This window comes from Spodoptera frugiperda, chromosome 26, assembly GCF_023101765.2.
Source record: "Spodoptera frugiperda isolate SF20-4 chromosome 26, AGI-APGP_CSIRO_Sfru_2.0, whole genome shotgun sequence".
NCBI classification, from domain to species: Eukaryota; Metazoa; Arthropoda; class Insecta; order Lepidoptera; family Noctuidae; genus Spodoptera; species Spodoptera frugiperda.
Window position 1 is genome coordinate 13,839,306 of NC_064237.1, and position 23,331 is coordinate 13,862,636.

General features: G+C 52.5%; 1 protein-coding gene and 1 long non-coding RNA gene across 35 annotated transcripts; one reads left to right on the forward strand and one right to left on the reverse strand.

Annotated features, from left to right (window-relative positions):
• The first annotated feature begins 1,070 nt into the window (after window positions 1–1,070).
• Window positions 1,071–22,879, forward strand: LOC118264499 (regulatory-associated protein of mTOR). Its single transcript, XM_050704790.1, is given in 21 exon segments — window positions 1,071–1,389; window positions 3,901–4,003; window positions 6,344–6,465; window positions 7,030–7,149; window positions 7,232–7,378; window positions 7,444–7,676; window positions 7,743–8,370; window positions 8,554–8,628; window positions 9,236–9,316; window positions 9,752–10,085; window positions 10,877–10,955; window positions 11,021–11,136; window positions 17,671–17,783; window positions 18,124–18,307; window positions 18,379–18,558; window positions 19,068–19,457; window positions 19,648–19,728; window positions 19,867–20,108; window positions 20,110–20,309; window positions 20,382–20,619; window positions 22,076–22,879. Coding segments are annotated over 20 exon segments (3,804 nt in total). The 5' UTR covers window positions 1,071–1,209; the 3' UTR covers window positions 20,578–20,619; window positions 22,076–22,879.
• On the reverse strand, window positions 11,085–17,662 carry LOC126912487 (uncharacterized). 34 transcript variants are annotated; one of them, XR_007707205.1, is made up of 8 exons: window positions 17,511–17,646; window positions 16,323–16,402; window positions 15,566–15,947; window positions 15,100–15,259; window positions 13,228–13,381; window positions 12,545–12,926; window positions 12,079–12,238; window positions 11,085–11,229 (listed from the first exon to the last, which is right to left on the reverse strand). It is a non-coding gene; the product is annotated as an uncharacterized LOC126912487 (long non-coding RNA). The 34 variants fall into 34 exon arrangements; XR_007707214.1 differs by lacking the exon at window positions 11,085–11,229 and adding an exon at window positions 11,238–11,930 and having other exon boundaries at window positions 12,159–12,238; window positions 17,511–17,662; XR_007707212.1 differs by lacking the exon at window positions 11,085–11,229 and adding an exon at window positions 11,238–12,004 and having other exon boundaries at window positions 12,159–12,238; window positions 17,511–17,662.
• Window positions 22,880–23,331: the final 452 nt, after the last annotated feature.

The window sequence follows — 23,331 nt, forward strand, 5'->3', positions numbered from 1 at the left end:
GACCCGCACTTACGTCGCCGACCACATCCCTGAGGACTTGGCGGTGCTCAGCCCACGCAGGGCACACCGCTACCGTATGTTCTACCGTGTCCTCCGGGCGGTCCTCGCAGTGATGACACGCGGGCGTTTCCTCCCGCCCAATAAGGTACAGGAACCTACCGAAACTCCCATGTCCGGTAAGCACCTGCGTCAGGCGGTAGGTGAGGACGCCGTGGCGCCTCTCTAGCCACTCCTTAAAGAGGGAACTTACCGCTGCGATGACGGCATCCCATTCCCCCTCGCTCCTAACCACGACCTGAATCAATGCCGGACGCGAGAGGTCGCCGTCGCTGACCACATCCCCAAAGACACGACGGTACCCAGCCCATGCAGGGCACACCGCCACCGTATGCTCGACCGTGTCCTCGCAGTATTTTGTTATCCAAGAAAACACAATAAAATAAATGTGAGTAGAAAAAGAAACCGTCGTTTTTTTATTTTATTAAATATACCTACCATATATCTACAATTTTACACAAAATGTTTCGACCATAAATGTTACCTAGTTAATTTTATACTACAAATGGTACAAAATATAATTTTAGAAAATTGATCTGTTTAGTAAACTATTAGTAGTACACAATTCTTTTTTTCCGCATACATTTTGACGTCATCGACGCGAGGTACAGAGTTAACTCGCTCGAGTTATACATATATTCTTTGCTGCCGGTTCACAAAATTTTATCATGAATAATAATATAAAAACAATATATTTATTTGAATATAAAAATATAATCATGACTAATAATTGAGAATCAAAATAAATACCTAATTGGAATCTAAACAAGAATATTATGTACATAACACGAAATTATTATGAACGAAGACAAATAACACTCCTTTGCACTCACACTTTATAATAGTCATCCATTGAAAATATCTAATTTGGAATTAATTTAAGTTATTAGATTCTCATCATATCTTTGAAGAGAAAATAAGTAGTATTTTTTTTTAATCAGTTGTTTAGTAATTTCAGAAATAATCATTTACTCTTTTTGACTGAAATGGATTATTTAGCGTGAAATGGAAAACAAATTTATTGTTTATTCCCATGTGGTAGAAAAATGGACGCGCACATGACTCTGTGAGGTTTTGAAAATGTTTTCTTTTAGTGTTCGCATTCGTTAAGCAGTGTAATTTGATAATTTTGTGATAAAGTGGTGTGTGAAAATGACAGAAATGCCTCCTTATCTTACGGTCAAAGATGAGGAGAAAAACAGTGCTCAGGGCGACAGTGATATTTCTTCCGACGACGATTGGGATTTACCACTCTGTTTTGATAAACCTAGACACCTTGAGCCTATAAAAGGCGCAGAGCGTGTGGAGCATACATGGAGAGTCAAAGAGAAGGTGAGGCAATGACTTTCAATTGATAACGTGTGTACAACATTAATGCGTAGCTGATAGTAACGTAATTACGATGACAACAAACGCACATGGTTCGTTGAATGAACGCTTTGTTAGCTCAGCGTACACTACCATTACAAAAAAATACTACTTGTTTTTGTTGTGAAAGTAGTTAGCTATTGTGATTTTTGTAGCCATTCCTATGGTTTTTAGTGTGTATGATGTTTTAAAGAATATTCCTACGCATCAAGCGTAATGCTTGTTGCATAACACAATATAATTCTTATTGTGTACCTATTTATGTAAATAAATATACATAATAATATCTTGTAAGATTGTTGATAAACAACGACACAGAAAATTCCTCTTTGAAAATATTTGGCTTGTTCCAATAGTCATATATTGTTGGCTGATATAAATAAACTAATAATTTTTATATGAGTAGGATGAATCGAAAAGTTTAACAACCAATCACTATGCAGTAGAAACTCGATTAACCGGTCTAATTATTGTCGTTAGGCATTCGGATAATCGAAAATCCGGATAATCGAATTTACGAAGAAAAGCGAATTTTGTGCATACATATTATGTTGTACATACGATGTTATGTATTTATTAAAAACAACAAACACATATGAATGAAAATCAATGTTTATTATTAATTATTATGAGATACATCTTCTTAGATTACATACATACATGTACGTTACGTTGCATAAATTCGACTTGTAGGTAATTTTAATATAATGAGTCGGTAGTCCGGATAATCGCGAATCCGTATAACCGGGAGCCGGATAATCGAGTTCCTACTGTATATGTGTTTGTATAAATATTTGAAGGAGTTTCCTCAATACTGTTCTTGCTACCTATTATATCAGTCACATATTATGTTTTTCGTTCCCATTTACCTGCAATAAAATGATCACCAAGTTACATGGTAATTGAATAGAGCTAAGTGGGGTTACTTGATTGTATTATAATACATATTTTTCTATTTTCAACACTAGCTACTGCTACATGGTTTCACAGAATAATATCTAGTTTTTACTAAAATGGTACATTTGACACCTGATACCCAGGTGCAAATTGCAACAAACTTAAAAACATGTTAACTTTGTGGTTACCTTAAAGCAACCCCCTTAGGGTGCTTTTCCACCAGAGATGTGCTATGCTATGTTGCTGTGGATGCGTTTGATCCCACCCAAAACATAAATGTGAAAGGCTGCCAAGTTCGATAATATTGGAATGCTTCGCCTATAAAAGAAGTGAGATCTAAATAAGTACCAAGTTCCATACACAGACCTCAGTTAAAAATGATATAACAAGTTGGCAAGTTTTCACACACTTTGTTATAAACCTACTAAACGCAATGAGTCAAGTATAAAATTTTCTATTAAAACTTGCCAAGTTATATCATTTTTAACTGAGGTCTGTGTATGGAACTTGGTACTTATTTAGATCTCACTTCTTTTATAGGCGAAGCATTCCAATATTATCGAACTTGGCAGCCTTTCACATTTATGTTTTGGGTGGGATTTCATTTATTTTTGTAAGGTTTATTTTCTTTTTTTATTATTTTACTTTACTTTGACTAAATACAAACCTTCGTAACGAATTTTAGGTCGGTACGACCATTTGAAGATATAGATAATTTTTTTGTTTTAGTTCCTTAGGGGTATGAATTTACACCTTCATTATTTTTAAAACCGACTCACACTTGGCCATTTTCAGATTTTTTCCTTTACCTTGACCTAAAGACCTACCTCCATGCCAAATTTCAAGTCAATACGACCATTGGAAGTGGTCTAGGTTTTTGATGAGTGAGTGAGTGAGTGAGTGAGTCAGTCAGTCAGTGAGTGTATAGTAAAAATAGCGATTTTCTGACGTCAATATCTCAAGACCTACAATAGGTACATTAATGAAATTTTGTATTTTAGATAAGTAAGTAGATCTCGACAGATACTAGAAATTTCATATGCGTAGATAAAATAGATTTTGAGTTATAGGTGGGTCGAACTTGGCCCGAAATGGTTCGTGTAATATAACCCACGGCCGGTGTGTCGGTTTTTTTGCTCGAACTTGGCGGACACACTGCCGTGTGTCTAGATATCCTTACCCACCAATCACATTCATTGCTACACACAGATTAGCACAGGTGGATACAGACTCAACTAAGATGTATTTTATATGGAAAGATGCATGCTATGGATGTGTGCCATGAATGTGTGCTATGGATACATGGTATGGATGCAAACTATGAAATTCATAGCTTGCATTCAAACTCATGGTTTGATTGATACATCACATACTCAAGCTGCGCATCTTCCTCCCATCGCTACATAGCATAGTATCAGTGGAATCAGCCACATAGTTATCTGCAGCATAGCTAAGATATCCTCACAGCATAGGTACATAGTATAAGTATCTCTGGTGGAAAGCACCCTTAATAGTTATGTAATTTTTTTTATTTAAAATCTTATATATTTTTTTATTGATATATAATTATGTGTGTAGTACAAGACCCACTGTGTGGCTCTGGTGCTGTGCCTCAATGTGGGAGTGGATCCTCCAGATGTAGTTAAAACCCAACCATGTGCCAGGCTTGAATGCTGGATCGGTAAGTAACCAATTTGTTATAAATCACCACATTCAACATTATACACAACATCACACTTGTAACCCTGCAAAGGTGCACATGTACATTGTACACTCTGACACCCACTGCTTGGCTCCTATTAATAGTAGCATGAAGTTTTATACCCTTCCTATATTAATGAAATATTCAACACAAAAATAATTATTCAATTCAACCACACTAGTTCTGGAGATAGGTACATTTAAACAAGCAAACTCTTCAAGTTTATAGTATTAGTATAAATGAGTCCTGAGGAATAAGGGAAAACATATTGCTCTACACTACACTATGTGGACTTGATACTTGTACTGAAAATTTTTTTTTTTTTTTGTTTTTAAAAAACGTTGCCCCACATTAGGATTTTCTCCTGTGTCGTGGGTGCGTTTACAAACATACAATTTCACATACACATGACACCCAGACCCGAAACAACAATTTGTGGATCACACAAAGAGTTGTTCCGTGCGGGAATCGAACCCGCTACACGTTGCACGGCAGCCAGTTGCCCAGCCACCGCGCCAACCGTGCAGTCATCAAAATAAATCGAAATCCAAATAAATCTTCAGTAACTAATTAATATGCTGCTGGGTGATACCACTGAGTGGATGTCGAATAAACCATTGTTCGACCTGAGAATCGATTTTAAGATTCCTTGCTCGATAACCACACTTGCGACCACTTGATCAATGAGGTAGTCAATGTGTAAACAAAACTCATAAACAATGATTCTCGTCTTTTCTCTCACAACTAAAGATCGCCGATTTTTGGATAAGTACTGAATAAATACCGAATATTTCTAAACATATTTAAAACATCAGTATTTAAGGATTTATTTAAAAAAATACAAATATTCAGTATTTTTATTATTTATTCGAAACCTTTCTCGACTTACAACACATTTAATTATTTACTTGCTTTTGACAATTTATTTCAATTTATCACCACAAGTTAAATAATATTCTCCCCTTCACGCCCATGTGAGACCAGGGACTTGAGTTCCCTTCGTTTGTCTTCTCCAGGAGAGACTGCAAGAGGGCTCCATGATTATTTGCCACATAGGGATCAATTACGATTTCTACTAGGTAGTCAAATTCTATAGATAATAATCATTAATTCATTCCTGATTCAAAATTAAAATTAGGTAGCGGCACACACAGTACAAGAATTTTGTTAAAACATCAGGAACTCACAATCTCATTCTTGAAGAGACCTTTATAACCTTTGGCCGCCAAGTTTAGACTATTTTAAATATATCCTCAAATTCCTAATCCTTAAAATACTGGCAACATATTGTGTTTAACTCCTCTTGTGTTATGTAATAACTCCACTTTCCTTGCATCCATTGCTTACCATTAAATCTATACTAGTTCACCGACTTTATAAAGAAACTAGCTTATGTCAGCGGTTACGCCCGCATTCCCGTGTGATAAAAAGTAGCCTGTCTGTTATACCCGACAATAATCTACCCCTGTTCCAATCTTCATCCCGATCCCTTCAGCCATTTTGACATGATTGAGTAACAAACATACACACACTTTCGCATTTATAATAAAGCAGTAAAAAGTAAGATGAAATAAAATAGCTTTTGGCGCTGTTTTTTGCTTGTAACTTTGTGAATGATACATGTTATTTTTATCTTCATCCAATTTCAAAATGAGGCGACACCTCTGTCCGAATATTATCCTGCTCCGCAATCCTAAAAGAAAAGTAGATCACAAAGCCTTGACTATAGTATTGTCTGAGGGTACAGGTCACTACTCTGTACGTCCAGTAATTATAGCTTTGCTAGGTATTTTATATTATTCTTCTAATATTATAAACGCGAAACTTGTATGATTGTTTGTTTCTTTCTTATGTCAAAATGGCTGAAGGGATCGAGATGAATTCTGGAATAAGGGTAGAATATGGTCTGGAATAAAACACAGGCTATTTTTTATCTCACGGGAACGCTAACGAAATTGTCATAATTATTATAGTAAAAACATCGATGATTTCTCTAAAGTAGTGCAATTATCTAATATTGTTTACAAGCTGTTTCAAGTAGTGATAACCTTAGTGTTACGGTGATATTTCGGGCGTGAGATACAAGTTTTACAGTATACCTTTAGGAGCGTACTTTACTACAAGCCCATTGGATAATATTTATTTAAGTATATAACTATTACGAGATTTATACAATATAGAACCAGGAGTTACTTTCAGTGAGATTTGTCAGTGTAAAAATATATGAGCGTGAGACGCACTGACCGCGCACTCGCGCAGTAACAGGCTAGCGCAATCCACGCAGCACTATGTACAGATGATCGATCGTTCGATGTGCAGACCCGCAGTCGCTGTCCGCCAGCAAGGCGCTGGAGAGCATCGGCCACGCGCTGCAGTCGCAGTACGAGCGGTGGCAGCCGCGCGCGCGCTACAAGCAGAGCCTCGACCCCACCAGCGATGAGGTACTCTATCTTTCAATGCGTCAATGCGTGCTCTCCGTCGTACACCCTGGCTTACAGGAGTTGCACTTGCGGTGCTTGGCTAAAGTGACCATTTTTATTTATGAATGTGTGTGCCTACAGAAGTATGCCAGATTATTATTATATGGTCACCTGTACTGACTAATATCGATACTGATCCATGGAAAATGTAACACAACAAAGCTTTGTATTTAAATAGTGTGAACCCACAAATATTTGAGTGTCGGCGTTTGGTGAGCGATAATTAACTAATAATTAGTGAGGGCGTGTCGCACGACCTTCAGCGTATGAGCTCATCCTTGAACATGGCCACGCGTCGCATCGACCGACCACACTCCACTCGTCACAGAAGGTCCATTCTCTCGGACTTGTATTGTGTTACAGGTTACGCGTGCATTTGCAATCCATTTTTTATAAATACCACAAACCAGACCCCTTGCTCGGCAGTCGCTTCAATTGTTTACACAAATAGTAAACCTACTTGATCTGTATGTCAGCTAACGTGAGTGTGGTACATATTGAATGTTTGTTACGTCCTGTTTATAGGTGAAGAAGCTGTGTTGTTCCCTCCGTCGCAACGCCAAGGACGAGCGGGTGTTGTTCCATTACAACGGCCACGGCGTGCCCAAGCCCACCGCGCAGGGGGAGATATGGGTGTTCAACAGGGTAACTCGACTCAACCTAGTGGATTTTGGTTACTAAAGTTTTTGAAACTGTTTCTAATAACCGTACAACTCTTGCGGGCCAGGCGTACACGCAATACATCCCTCTGTCGATGTACGACCTGCAGACGTGGATGGGCGCGCCGTCCCTGTACGTGTACGACTGCTCCAACGCCGGCGTCATCGTGGACAACTTCAAGCAGTTCGCGGACCAGCACGAGCGCGAGTACGAGGTACGTGCCGAGCCCGCCGCGGCCCCAGTGCGCGCGTGCGTTCTCATTCACGGTCTGTTGGACAGGCGCAAGTGAACTCCAAGGAGGAGGGCACCACCCTGCCGCCGCCCGTGTCGTACAAGAACTGCATCCAGCTGGCGGCGTGCGCGGCCGGCCAGTCGCTGCCCATGAACCCCGAGCTGCCGGCCGACCTGTTCACGGCCTGCCTCACCACGCCCGTCAAGATGGCCATGAAGTGGTTCGTGCTGCGCGAGCGCACGCGCGTGGCGCCGCCCGACGTGCACGACCTCATCGACAAGTACTGGCCCGCCTAGCGTCCGTAGCGCAGCGCCCCGCCCCCCACTAACGCACTGTGTCCGCGCAGGATCCCGGGCCAGGTGACGGACCGGCGCACCATGCTGGGCGAGCTCAACTGGATCTTCACGGCCATCACGGACACGATCGCCTGGAGCTCGCTGTCGCCGGAGCTGTTCCAGCAGCTGTTCCGCGCGGACCTGCTGACGGCGTCGCTGTGCCGCAACTTCCTGCTGGCGGACCGCATCCTGCGCTCGTACAACTGCACGCCCGTGTCGGCGCCCGCGCTGCCGTCGCTGGCGGCGCACCCGCTGTGGGCGGCCTGGGAGCACACGCTGGACCTGGCGCTGGCGCAGCTGCCGCGCCTGCACGGGCCCGAGCCGGCCGAGTACACGCACTCGCCCTTCTTCCGCGACCAGCTCACGGCCTTCCAGGTGTGGCTGGAGCTGGGCAAGTGGCGCGTGTCGCGCGCGGCGCCGGCGCAGCTGCCCATGGTGCTGCAGGTGCTGCTGAGCACGCTGCACCGCGTGCGCGCGCTGCGCCTGCTGTGCCGCTTCCTGGCGCTGGGCGCGTGGGCCGCGCGCGCCGTGCTCAACGTCGGCATCTTCCCCTACATGCTCAAGCTGCTGCAGGCCTCCGCGCCCGACCTGCGCCCCTCCATGGTCTACATCTGGGCCAAGATCATCGCCGTCGACCCTGTAACTATGCATTTTTTCAATCCCCTACTTCATTATTTTACACTTGGAGTGACCGCTCCGCCTATCTCCCTGTGTGTGCCATGATATTTAGTAAACCGACACACGTTTATACATGCAGCTACAATGCATGAGAGCCATGCGGCTACAAGCCACTGAATATAAGCATATTATGTATTGTTACAGAGCTGCCAAGTGGACCTGGTCAATGCGAAAGGACACAAGTACTTTCTGTCCGTCTTGCAAGATCCGTCAGTTGACGTGAGTCTGTTTTCGTACTATATCTACTGCTATAAATGCCATATTATGTATGTATGCTTGCCAATGTCATGTCAAATGACAAATGTCATAACAATGAATGGCAATGTGATATTTGAAAATAAGTAATCCATAGTATTAATTCATTTCTACGTTAATATAATATATTTTAAAGTAATATTTCTTTTATCAAAATCAAAATCTGTTAATATAATTTTAATGTCAACCGTGTGTCCTAGTAGAACACGAATGCAGTACTGCGTGCCCGATAGTTAACCAATTGTAAACCCCTGGGCACCGCGTCCTAGATACCTACAGCGTGTTGTTTCATTATTAATTGCAACCCTTACAAAATAACAAATTAACTCTAATTGTTTACTCTGTGTACCGCGCCCACCGCTACAAATTATTAGGAACATAATAAGGTTACGCAAGCTCTATAAATAAAGAATATCTTAACGTCAGTTAGCCACTTAGCTATGTGAAGTATGTGACTTGAGATAGGACAGTCCCACTGCGAGTTCGCCGTATGTTTTAGGACAGAGTTATACAATGATTACTAGATTAATATAGATAGTAGACATTACAAGTTGCAAGGTATGGTCAACAGAGTGAGCACAGAACCCTGGCGGCGTACGTGTTGGCGGGCATCGTGGACAACTACCCCGCGGGACAGGAGGCCGCGCTGCAGGTGAGCACTCGCTACCTTTCAGGGACCGCGACCCGACATTTACACTCGCGAACCATTCTCACAGCTTTAACAGAGTGAAACCTGTTGACACACTCGCAAGGGGGTTACAAAGGTAAATATAAGGTTTTATTAGACTCGCCAGCCGGTTCGTCGGTAGCGTCCGTTGATCATAATTTATCATAGCATTTTGTACTATGGACAATAAACATTTTGTTTTGGTGTTTCTTACTAGAGAAGTCATTCGTAATAAGTACCTGTACATTATTTATGTGAGGACTATTTATGTTCCGGAGAGTAGGGCATTCGAACAAACTCTTTAGCTCGATGTAAGTAAGTATAGTAGGTATAGATGAACATTTCGTGGAATCTTATTAAAAATACGAAGTTGTGTGTGTCCGTGACATCGTGAGTGCTGAACGGACGGGGTGTGCGCAGGGCTCGATGATCTCGGTGTGCCTGGAGCAGCTGAACGACGGGTGCTGCGGGCTGGCGCTGTGGGCGTGCGTGTGCCTGGGCCGGCTGTGGCGGCACTACGACGCGGCGCGCTGGGCCGGCGTGCGCGACCTGGCGCACGAGAAGCTGTTCCCGCTGCTGACGCGGCGCGAGCCCGAGCTGCGCGCCGCCGCCGCCTTCGCGCTGGGCAGCTTCGTGGCGGCGGGCGCGGCGCGCACGGAGCACGCCAACGCGCTGGACCAGCAGGTGGGCGTGCAGCTGGCCGCGCGCCTGCCGCTCGACGCCTCGCCGCTCGTGCGACACGAGATCCTCGCCGGTAACTACCGTTTTGCCTAATACGAGATAAATGACATTTGGATTGAAATTCAAATCGGACCAGTAGTTCCGGATATCGGTGCTTTCAAACAACCACTTCAGCTTCATATATTAGTATAGATATGTAAATTAAAAGAAAAAAAAACGTTTTTATTTTATTGAATTTATTGGCTTGAAGGCTTTAGGTCCAAAGCAAAAGGGAGGAGATAATGCAAAATTTCAAAAGTGCGTATCAGTAACGCATGTGCATTAGGCACACTAAAGGAATACGATGAAAAATCGCGCCGCTTGCTCTAGTTCCACGTAGCATGAAAATGATTTCTTTTTCCTAAATGCTCATGGAAATGTACAGAGCGTTCTCTGTCACCAACATTTTATTATTAATTATAGAAAATACTGTCGTGATATAAAAATGTAGTAGGTAAATACACTATATAGTATTTTCTCGTAAAATGCGCCGGAAAAAAATTATTGTTAGGATAAAACTAATGAGTATACAAAAGTTTCTTTAGGAAAGTTGTTTGTAATCATGAGAACAGTTACGTGTTATTATCTAATAAAATATGGTCACTTATTAACAGTCACCCTATATATTGAAATAGAGCTGTTATTGGCCGCCATTTTTCCAAGACGGCAGCGACGCGAGCGGTGCATAGCACACAAGTGGTACAGGTGGCAAAATAGAAATTCGAAAAGAGCACATCAGAATTCAAAACCCAGAAAACATTCCAAGTATATTTCCGACTAAATGACTGTATAAAATGGCAACTTTTAATTGATTTTGAATTCCAGCTATTCAATGGATGGTGTTGATATTTGAGCAACACTTTATCGCGGTGTACATCCAGGAGAGAGTGCGCAAGAGTGACAGGTGAGTAGCGGCCCGCGCAGCCTCCCCGGAGGTACCGGCGGGCCGTACAGAGCACTCTGTCGCAGGGAGGCGGGCCGCGGCGGCCGCGTGGACCAGGGCTGGGACGCGCTCTCCGACACGCGCAACGTGCACCACCACGCACTGGCGCGACACGCCGCCGCGCTCGCGCTGCCCTCCATCGGTAACTGTCCCACCTCTACCCCCACCCCCACCACCACGCACTGGCGCGACACGCCGCCGCGCTCGCGCTGCCCTCCATCGGTAACTGTCCCACCTCTACCCCACCCCCACCACCACGCACTGGCGCGACACGCCGCCGCGCTCGCGCTGCCCTCCATCGGTAACTGTCCCACCTCTACCCCACCCCCACCACCACGCACTGGCGCGACACGCCGCCGCGCTCGCGCTGCCCTCCATCGGTAACTGTCCCACCTCTACCCCACCCCCACCACCACGCACTGGCGCGACACGCCGCCGCGCTCGCGCTGCCCTCCATCGGTAACTGTCCCACCTCTACCCCACCCCCACCACCACGCACTGGCGCGACACGCCGCCGCGCTCGCGCTGCCCTCCATCGGTAACTGTCCCACCTCTACCCCACCCCCACCACCACGCACTGGCGCGACACGCCGCCGCGCTCGCGCTGCCCTCCATCGGTAACTGTCCCACCTCTACCCCACCCCCACCACCACGCACTGGCGCGACACGCCGCCGCGCTCGCGCTGCCCTCCATCGGTAACTGTCCCACCTCTACCCCACCCCCACCACCACGCACTGGCGCGACACGCCGCCGCGCTCGCGCTGCCCTCCATCGGTAACTGTCCCACCTCTACCCCCACCACCACGCACTGGCGCGACACGCCGCCGCGCTCGCGCTGCCCTCCATCGGTAACTGTCCCACCTCTACCCCCACCACCACGCACTGGCGCGACACGCCGCCGCGCTCGCGCTGCCCTCCATCGGTAACTGTCCCACCTCTACCCCCACCACCACGCACTGGCGCGACACGCCGCCGCGCTCGCGCTGCCCTCCATCGGTAACTGTCCCACCTCTACCCCCACCACCACGCACTGGCGCGACACGCCGCCGCGCTCGCGCTGCCCTCCATCGGTAACTGTCCCACCTCTACCCCCACCCCCACCACCACGCACTGGCGCGACACGCCGCCGCGCTCGCGCTGCCCTCCATCGGTAACTGTCCCACCTCTACCCCCACCCCCACCACCACGCACTGGCGCGACACGCCGCCGCGCTCGCGCTGCCCTCCATCGGTAACTGTCCCACCTCTACCCCACCCCCACCACCACGCACTGGCGCGACACGCCGCCGCGCTCGCGCTGCCCTCCATCGGTAACTGTCCCACCTCTACCCCACCCCCACCAACACGCACTGGCGCGACACGCCGCCGCGCTCGCGCTGCCCTCCATCGGTAACTGTCCCACCTCTACCCCCACCACCACGCACTGGCGCGACACGCCGCCGCGCTCGCGCTGCCCTCCATCGGTAACTGTCCCACCTCTACCCCCACCACCACGCACTGGCGCGACACGCCGCCGCGCTCGCGCTGCCCTCCATCGGTAACTGTCCCACCTCTACCCCCACCACCACGCACTGGCGCGACACGCCGCCGCGCTCGCGCTGCCCTCCATCGGTAACTGTCCCACCTCTACCCCCACCCCCACCACCACGCACTGGCGCGACACGCCGCCGCGCTCGCGCTGCCCTCCATCGGTAACTGTCCCACCTCTACCCCCACCACCACGCACTGGCGCGACACGCCGCCGCGCTCGCGCTGCCCTCCATCGGTAACTGTCCCACCTCTACCCCCACCACCACGCACTGGCGCGACACGCCGCCGCGCTCGCGCTGCCCTCCATCGGTAACTGTCCCACCTCTACCCCCACCCCCACCACCACGCACTGGCGCGACACGCCGCCGCGCTCGCGCTGCCCTCCATCGGTAACTGTCCCACCTCTACCCCACACCCACCACCACGCACTGGCGCGACACGCCGCCGCGCTCGCGCTGCCCTCCATCGGTAACTGTCCCACCTCTACCCCCACCACCACGCACTGGCGCGACACGCCGCCGCGCTCGCGCTGCCCTCCATCGGTAACTGTCCCACCTCTACCCCCACCACCACGCACTGGCGCGACACGCCGCCGCGCTCGCGCTGCCCTCCATCGGTAACTGTCCCACCTCTACCCCCACCACCACGCACTGGCGCGACACGCCGCCGCGCTCGCGCTGCCCTCCATCGGTAACTGTCCCACCTCTACCCCCACCACCACGCACTGGCGCGACACGCCGCCGCGCTCGCGCTGCCCTCCATCGGTAACTGTCCCACCTCTACCCCCACCCCCACCACCACGCACTGGCGCGACACGCCGCCGCGCTCGCGCTGCCCTCCATCGGTAACTGTCCCACCTCTACCCCACCCCCACCACCACGCACTGGCGCGACACGCCGCCGCGCTCGCGCTGCCTCCATCGGTAACTGTCCCACCTCTACCCCACCCCCACCACCACGCACTGGCGCGACACGCCGCCGCGCTCGCGCTGCCCTCCATCGGTAACTGTCCCACCTCTACCCCACCCCCACCACCACGCACTGGCGCGACACGCCGCCGCGCTCGCGCTGCCCTCCATCGGTAACTGTCCCACCTCTACCCCCACCACCACCACCACGCACTGGCGCGACACGCCGCCGCGCTCGCGCTGCCCTCCATCGGTAACTGTCCCACCTCTACCCCACCCCCACCACCACGCACTGGCGCGACACGCCGCCGCGCTCGCGCTGCCCTCCATCGGTAACTGTCCCACCTCTACCCCACCCCCACCACCACGCACTGGCGCGACACGCCGCCGCGCTCGCGCTGCCCTCCATCGGTAACTGTCCCACCTCTACCCCACCCCCACCACCACGCACTGGCGCGACACGCCGCCGCGCTCGCGCTGCCCTCCATCGGTAACTGTCCCACCTCTACCCCACCCCCACCACCACGCACTGGCGCGACACGCCGCCGCGCTCGCGCTGCCCTCCATCGGTAACTGTCCCACCTCTACCCCACCCCCACCACCACGCACTGGCGCGACACGCCGCCGCGCTCGCGCTGCCCTCCATCGGTAACTGTCCCACCTCTACCCCACCCCCACCACCACGCACTGGCGCGACACGCCGCCGCGCTCGCGCTGCCCTCCATCGGTAACTGTCCCACCTCTACCCCACCCCCACCACCACGCACTGGCGCGACACGCCGCCGCGCTCGCGCTGCCCTCCATCGGTAACTGTCCCACCTCTACCCCACCCCCACCACCACGCACTGGCGCGACACGCCGCCGCGCTCGCGCTGCCCTCCATCGGTAACTGTCCCACCTCTACCCCACCCCCACCACCACGCACTGGCGCGACACGCCGCCGCGCTCGCGCTGCCCTCCATCGGTAACTGTCCCACCTCTACCCCACCCCCACCACCACGCACTGGCGCGACACGCCGCCGCGCTCGCGCTGCCCTCCATCGGTAACTGTCCCACCTCTACCCCACCCCCACCACCACGCACTGGCGCGACACGCCGCCGCGCTCGCGCTGCCCTCCATCGGTAACTGTCCCACCTCTACCCCACCCCCACCACCACGCACTGGCGCGACACGCCGCCGCGCTCGCGCTGCCCTCCATCGGTAACTGTCCCACCTCTACCCCACCCCCACCACCACGCACTGGCGCGACACGCCGCCGCGCTCGCGCTGCCCTCCATCGGTAACTGTCCCACCTCTACCCCACCCCCACCACCACGCACTGGCGCGACACGCCGCCGCGCTCGCGCTGCCCTCCATCGGTAACTGTCCCACCTCTACCCCCACCACCACGCACTGGCGCGACACGCCGCCGCGCTCGCGCTGCCCTCCATCGGTAACTGTCCCACCTCTACCCCCACCACCACGCACTGGCGCGACACGCCGCCGCGCTCGCGCTGCCCTCCATCGGTAACTGTCCCACCTCTACCCCCACCACCACGCACTGGCGCGACACGCCGCCGCGCTCGCGCTGCCCTCCATCGGTAACTGTCCCACCTCTACCCCCACCACCACGCACTGGCGCGACACGCCGCCGCGCTCGCGCTGCCCTCCATCGGTAACTGTCCCACCTCTACCCCCACCCCCACCACCACGCACTGGCGCGACACGCCGCCGCGCTCGCGCTGCCCTCCATCGGTAACTGTCCCACCTCTACCCCCACCCCCACCACCACGCACTGGCGCGACACGCCGCCGCGCTCGCGCTGCCCTCCATCGGTAACTGTCCCACCTCTACCCCACCCCCACCACCACGCACTGGCGCGACACGCCGCCGCGCTCGCGCTGCCCTCCATCGGTAACTGTCCCACCTCTACCCCACCCCCACCAACACGCACTGGCGCGACACGCCGCCGCGCTCGCGCTGCCCTCCATCGGTAACTGTCCCACCTCTACCCCCACCACCACGCACTGGCGCGACACGCCGCCGCGCTCGCGCTGCCCTCCATCGGTAACTGTCCCACCTCTACCCCCACCACCACGCACTGGCGCGACACGCCGCCGCGCTCGCGCTGCCCTCCATCGGTAACTGTCCCACCTCTACCCCCACCACCACGCACTGGCGCGACACGCCGCCGCGCTCGCGCTGCCCTCCATCGGTAACTGTCCCACCTCTACCCCCACCCCCACCACCACGCACTGGCGCGACACGCCGCCGCGCTCGCGCTGCCCTCCATCGGTAACTGTCCCACCTCTACCCCCACCACCACGCACTGGCGCGACACGCCGCCGCGCTCGCGCTGCCCTCCATCGGTAACTGTCCCACCTCTACCCCCACCACCACGCACTGGCGCGACACGCCGCCGCGCTCGCGCTGCCCTCCATCGGTAACTGTCCCACCTCTACCCCCACCCCCACCACCACGCACTGGCGCGACACGCCGCCGCGCTCGCGCTGCCCTCCATCGGTAACTGTCCCACCTCTACCCCACCCCCACCACCACGCACTGGCGCGACACGCCGCCGCGCTCGCGCTGCCCTCCATCGGTAACTGTCCCACCTCTACCCCCACCACCACGCACTGGCGCGACACGCCGCCGCGCTCGCGCTGCCCTCCATCGGTAACTGTCCCACCTCTACCCCCACCACCACGCACTGGCGCGACACGCCGCCGCGCTCGCGCTGCCCTCCATCGGTAACTGTCCCACCTCTACCCCCACCACCACGCACTGGCGCGACACGCCGCCGCGCTCGCGCTGCCCTCCATCGGTAACTGTCCCACCTCTACCCCCACCACCACGCACTGGCGCGACACGCCGCCGCGCTCGCGCTGCCCTCCATCGGTAACTGTCCCACCTCTACCCCCACCCCCACCACCACGCACTGGCGCGACACGCCGCCGCGCTCGCGCTGCCCTCCATCGGTAACTGTCCCACCTCTACCCCACCCCCACCACCACGCACTGGCGCGACACGCCGCCGCGCTCGCGCTGCCCTCCATCGGTAACTGTCCCACCTCTACCCCACCCCCACCACCACGCACTGGCGCGACACGCCGCCGCGCTCGCGCTGCCCTCCATCGGTAACTGTCCCACCTCTACCCCACCCCCACCACCACGCACTGGCGCGACACGCCGCCGCGCTCGCGCTGCCCTCCATCGGTAACTGTCCCACCTCTACCCCCACCACCACCACCACGCACTGGCGCGACACGCCGCCGCGCTCGCGCTGCCCTCCATCGGTAACTGTCCCACCTCTACCCCACCCCCACCACCACGCACTGGCGCGACACGCCGCCGCGCTCGCGCTGCCCTCCATCGGTAACTGTCCCACCTCTACCCCACCCCCACCACCACGCACTGGCGCGACACGCCGCCGCGCTCGCGCTGCCCTCCATCGGTAACTGTCCCACCTCTACCCCACCCCCACCACCACGCACTGGCGCGACACGCCGCCGCGCTCGCGCTGCCCTCCATCGGTAACTGTCCCACCTCTACCCCCACCACCACCACCACGCACTGGCGCGACACGCCGCCGCGCTCGCGCTGCCCTCCATCGGTAACTGTCCCACCTCTACCCCACCCCCACCACCACGCACTGGCGCGACACGCCGCCGCGCTCGCGCTGCCCTCCATCGGTAACTGTCCCACCTCTACCCCACCCCCACCACCACGCACTGGCGCGACACGCCGCCGCGCTCGCGCTGCCCTCCATCGGTAACTGTCCCACCTCTACCCCACCCCCACCACCACGCACTGGCGCGACACGCCGCCGCGCTCGCGCTGCCCTCCATCGGTAACTGTCCCACCTCTACCCCACCCCCACCACCACGCACTGGCGCGACACGCCGCCGCGCTCGCGCTGCCCTCCATCGGTAACTGTCCCACCTCTACCCCACCCCCACCACCACGCACTGGCGCGACACGCCGCCGCGCTCGCGCTGCCCTCCATCGGTAACTGTCCCACCTCTACCCCACCCCCACCACCACGCACTGGCGCGACACGCCGCCGCGCTCGCGCTGCCCTCCATCGGTAACTGTCCCACCTCTACCCCCACCCCCACCACCACGCACTGGCGCGACACGCCGCCGCGCTCGCGCTGCCCTCCATCGGTAACTGTCCCACCTCTACCCCCACCCCCACCACCATCACAAGTTACCCTGCCGTGTGTAGTGTCCTTGTACTGAGGCCCTTCTGTCCGCCAGGGTTCGGCTCGGTGTACATGAAGCTGTGGAACATCCTCACCATGATGTCGCGCGAGCCGCATCCACAGGTCTCGCAGATGGCCAACGAAATTATTAACTACATTGCCAACCAGGTAACACACGTCGTTAACAAATAATTTACTGCAACAAAATTATTTTAATGCTACATTAAATCACTTCTTCCATTCTTAGGACTTTGTAACCGGCATCTTATTTTACTCGAAACTTTTCTCCAGTTATGACTTCATTACAATAACGGAGCACACAACCATTCGGCTGTGTGGGGAATGGGGTACCACAAGATATTTTTCAGCTTAAAATGAGATATTGTTAAATACCGAATGGGATGTTTAAAGGGTTGAAGTCGAGGTCGGTAAGTGGGTACTGTGACCGGGTGTCGAGGACCATAGAGCAGTGTGTCGGGGTGGAGAGTGCAGTGCTCGCTGGTTGCAGGTGGACAGCGTGGGCCGCGAGCTGGAGCTGTCGCGGCGCGAGCCGGCCTCGCTGCCGCCGTCGCCGGGCTCGCGGGCGCCCGCCTCGCCGGCGCCGGCGCCGCGCCGCGCCGCGCGCCTGCCGCACGCCGCCTCCGAGGACTCCGTGCCGCACCGCGACCGGGACTCCACCTCGTCCAACTCTAGTCAGTACCGCGCCTCAGCCAGCGCCGGCCACGCGCGGCGCGTGCAATACACATCCGATATACATGCGCAGGTCAGCCGGTGAAGAAGGCCATCGTGACGACGCAGTTCGTGGAGTGGGCGGCGGCGCAGTTCGCGCGCGCCGAGCACGGCGGGGAGGGCGGCGAGCCCGGCGACGACGTGGAGAGCCGCGCGCTGCACGAGCGCGCCTGGCGGGCCGCGCGCAACCGCCGACTGCGCGCGCACGCACAAGGTACCCCGCCACACACATTATACGGCGCTTGGAGTTCGTATTTATATGTTTTGTACTTTCACTTTGCATTGACAATAACATACGCCTTAAATAATAATGTGACTCCATAATCGTACACGATATAACATTGAACAGAACTCGAAGGGTCGGCTTCAGGGGGTTAGATATAATCACAAACACAAACACCACTGTTACTGCACTCACTTTATTGTTACCAATGTTTTCCCGCTAGGGGGTTTGTTTGTACTCGACCGACGGACGTCAAATTGACGCTGAACCTAACCAAATTGAGGTAAAGAAACTATAGCGCGATCTATCTCGATTTCACCGCCATCTATCTAGCGCCCTGACAACTTTAAATAATAATATTATTTTTATTATAAAATATGATCGCGCTATGATTCCGTTACTTCTCCAAACAAACATAGAGAATTGCGTTATGGTTTCTTTACACGACAGAGAAAAGGGGGCTCGGTGTATTTCATACAATCGCGGGTGTCGTGTCGCAGGGCTGAGCGCGGCGCGCGTGTCGCGGCTGGAGACGGCGGCGTTCCACTCGCGCTGCCCGCTGCCGGCCGGCGTGCTGCAGTTCCACCCGTACGAGCAGCACGCCGCCGTGGCCTTCCGCCACAACTTCGGCGTGTGGGACTGGGGCACGGCCGCCAAGCTGTGCGTGGGCGCCTGGCAGCCCGCCTGGGGCCGCATCACGGCGCTGGCCTACCTCAACGCGCACGCGCACGCGCTGCTGGCCGTGGCGGGCCACACGGGGCAGCTGGCCATCTACCGGCCCGGGGCCAGCGCCGCGCAGCCCGCGCTGCTCTCCGCCTGGCGCGCGCTCGACACCAGCGCCGCGCCCGCCGCCGCCGACTACCGCCCGCCGCCCGCGCAGGCCGTCTACAGTGCGTACCGTCGCCACTTGCTTTCTTTACTTTGCATGTCACTACCATTTTTGATCATAAAATCGATTCACTAACTCGAGCTGCGCATTTTGCTATACACCGAGTACAAAATCACTTCGTGCTGTATCAACCCATTTTTGAAAAAATGGTCCCTAATAATATAATGTTTCCTTCGATTCTTGACGTGCAGGTCTGGCGCAGCTGGTGTCAGAGCAGTTCGCTTCGGCCGAGGACCGACAGGCCAGCAACCGGACCAAGCAGGACGCTAGCCGTGAGTACCGCTGGCCCAACATATCAACACGATAGCACATCGACCTACTTCGAATCACTCAAATCCGTTTCGTAAAAGTTTGTTGAAAGCTAATAGTTGTCGATATGTCGTTTTGTATCATCCGGATGTTGTGGGCAGTGGGCGCGGCGTACCCCGCGCCGCCCGGCACACTGCTGCGCTGGTGCGGCGCGCGGCGCTCGCTGGCGCTGGCCGGGCGCTCGGCGCGCCTGCGCCTGTGGGACGCCGAGGCCGAGCTGCTGCAGGCCGACATCCCCACCGAGAGCGACGCCGCCGCCACCGCGCTGTGGCGCGCCGACGACCTGCTGCTGGCCGGCTTCGGCGACGGCAGCGTGCGCGCCTGGGACGGCCGCGGCGCGCGCGCCCGCCTGGCGCCTGGCGCCGCACGCCGCGCCCGTGCTGGCCGCCGCGCACCGCGCCGACCGCGCGCTGCTCGTCACGGGCGCCAGCGACGGCGAGCTGCGCGTCTACGACACGCGCAAGATGGCGCCGCTCGAGACCGTGCGCGCGCCGGCGCCGCTGGCCGCCATCGACGTGCACCCGCTGTGCGACCTGGTGGCCTGGTGAGTGCCCCCGCCCCCGCGCCCCGCGCCCCGCCCCGCCGCGGAGCGCGCTGACGGTACGTTTGTTTGCAGCGGTTCGGTGAACCAGAGCATCAGCATCTACGACCTGAAGGGCACGCCGCTGAACACGATAAAGTTCCACGAGGGCTTCATGGGCGCGCGCATCGGGCCGGTGTCGTGCCTGGCCTTCCACCCGCTGCGCTGCGCGCTGGGCGTGGGCTCCAAGGACTCCACGGTGTCGGTGTACGTGGCGGAGGCGCGGCGGTGACCCTCGCTGTACAGCCTGGCGCTGCCCTTCCACTGACCGCAGGTGACGCGCATGCTCCGCTGTAGCTTCATTTACTGGTTCGCATGGAATAATATTTTTTGTATTGGACAGTCTCGAGGAGGGGTATAAGCTATTCCGCTTCCGCATACATACAATCAATAGGAACCCAGTAAAGGGTGAAATCGCTTCGCAGTACCTAGTTTAATATGTATATTATAATTTATAATTCACGGGTAACTTGCAGCTAATAAAAAATAGACAAATCTTTGATACTGCGGGTAATGGTCTGAACTAAAATATTTAGTTACAATGTAGTTACAATGGGTGTAGTGAATGTGTGTACAAATATAAGACTTATTTTCTATACTACTTATAAACATAATGCACTATACTACAACAATGTGGAATATTAACATTTCATTTTCAAGAGCTTTAATCTAAATTATTCTTGAAATGATACAAAATCTCGAATAATTTCGACTTTATTTAATAATCAAGTAAGATATGCCGGTTGTCACGGTGATCAAAACAAACGGGTGCAATTCGATGCCTTGTGGGTAGGTACGGTGACGCGGGGTCGTACTCACCACTAGACTAACCTACACTCCATCTGTACTAACTTTAAATACCAAACGTCAGCCTACCTTTGCTAAATGAAAATCAAGCAAAATCATGTTGAGCGAACGTGAGACTATTTATAATTCGAGAGCTTAAACCATGGCACAGTGTTTTAGAAACCCTTGGGGGAGGACATTTTTAGCTAATAGCGTATATCGATGTAGTTAGTCCTAATAACACAAATTCCAAAAGAACGAAAGAATAATTTTATCTAAATATCGACTTCTCTAGATAAAATTATTGTATCATTTAAAAAGCAAAGTGCTGATTGTTGACTTTGCTATTTGTAATAATAAAGGCGCTTAGATTTTTTTTCAATTGTACATAATTTTGTAATACCACGGATTATGTGGCTGATTTAATTTAAGTACATAGTACAAAAGGCCAACTATCATTTACCATGAAGATTTCGTGCGGAAACTATGTCAATAAACAAATAAAAAATAGAAACTAAAATTGGATTTTTTGGAAATATCTTTGTACCTAGTTACAATTCATACGTGTTGTAAAGCTTGAATAACACATAAATATATGTGATAAAATCCGGATATCAAATTTTGCTCTTTATTTTAAAGATAAAAGAAAAATTTTAAAAAATCCTATTTAATCCACACTCCGAATTAGCAACTTTAGTATTTTTTTTCTCGAAAACTAAAAATAATTGACATGGGGTTTCTTTTGCAATTAGTGTTATTAGGACTAACTACATCGATATACGCTATTAGCTAAAAATGTCCTCCCCAAGGGTTTCTAAAACACTGTGCATGGCTTTTGCAATGCCGACTTGTTGGTGTTTATGTTGTGTTTCACAAATTGGATGTATGTATCTGCTACTAGTGTATGTAGTGAGCACATTATGATGTATCCGTTTGTTCTGAAGGAAGCGACGAGTCGTCGACTACGCGAGCGCGGTGAGGGGGAGGGGGGACGGGTGCAGGGACGCGGTGCTCCGAGCGCTGCTGTATATATATGTATAGGTAGGTAGGCGCTAGGGTTGCTGCAGCGCTTGGCCGTATTTACGAGTAAGCTGCTTATCAAACTGCGCTATCATTGTATAGGATCTCTATACAGACTATACTACATGTTGTATTTTCGTTTCGTCATATTATTTGTCTTGTGATTTACAAAAAGTTCCTAAGACTCAATATTGACTAGCTGCCATTTTGTAAAATTAGGGTTTTGTTCATTACGTAATAAGTTTTAGAATTTGTTTGTGGTTTAGATTTTAATGTTAAATAATGATAATATGGCCAAGTGTAATTAACTTGATTCATGAATATATGCCGCAATGAAGTGAGAGGTGCCGACCGGTAGCTATAGCGTTTAAGTGATATAATGAGCATTTACCTGATGTAAAGATGAATATTTTGTAAATGATTAATGTTAATTTTCATTGAACAAAGATTGTTAATATTGGAAATAAGTAAATCAGAATTCACTTATGAAATGTGTGGCCATAGAAAACTATAGTTATTATTATAAGCGATTGTCACCAAATGTGACAAAACCTCAACATTGTCAATATAATGAACAAACACACAAGTTGCCAATCGGTTGTTGAATATATTATTGCATTTTGTCTACAAAGTGATCGATTATGCTTTTACGTATTAACTATGTAATTTAAATGTACATTTTACATAATAATTATTGTTGTTGTTAAAATAAAATATGATTAAAATTTGAGTGTATTTTAAATACTTTATCCTATATTATAGAAGTCCTCCGTCGCGACGGGCTTTGAGCTTTACTATATGCCTCGTTCTTCGACAATCCAGTGCTCTCCGTTTCTACCAACACTGCGAAGCCAGCTTTGGCAGGGTCGACCACACGCTCCCTTTTCTCCTGGAGATTCCATTCCCAGGCTTGAGTAGGTATGTGGGTCACAAGATCCGACGGGAGCTCGTGCCCCCTTCTGTGTGTGTATGGTGTGGCCAATTCGTCCCCACTTCCGGAGTTTGATCTACCTAGCGGTAGATCGGGCACTCATGGCGCCTGTCCTACGCTGAAGATGGTCCCCAGTCAGTAACCTCCGAGAACGTAAAGTAAGCCGCGAGCGGTTAACGAAAACTTGGTATTGGTGACCTTCCAAGTTTCGCACCTATACAGCAGCTCAGATTTGACATTGGGATGGCT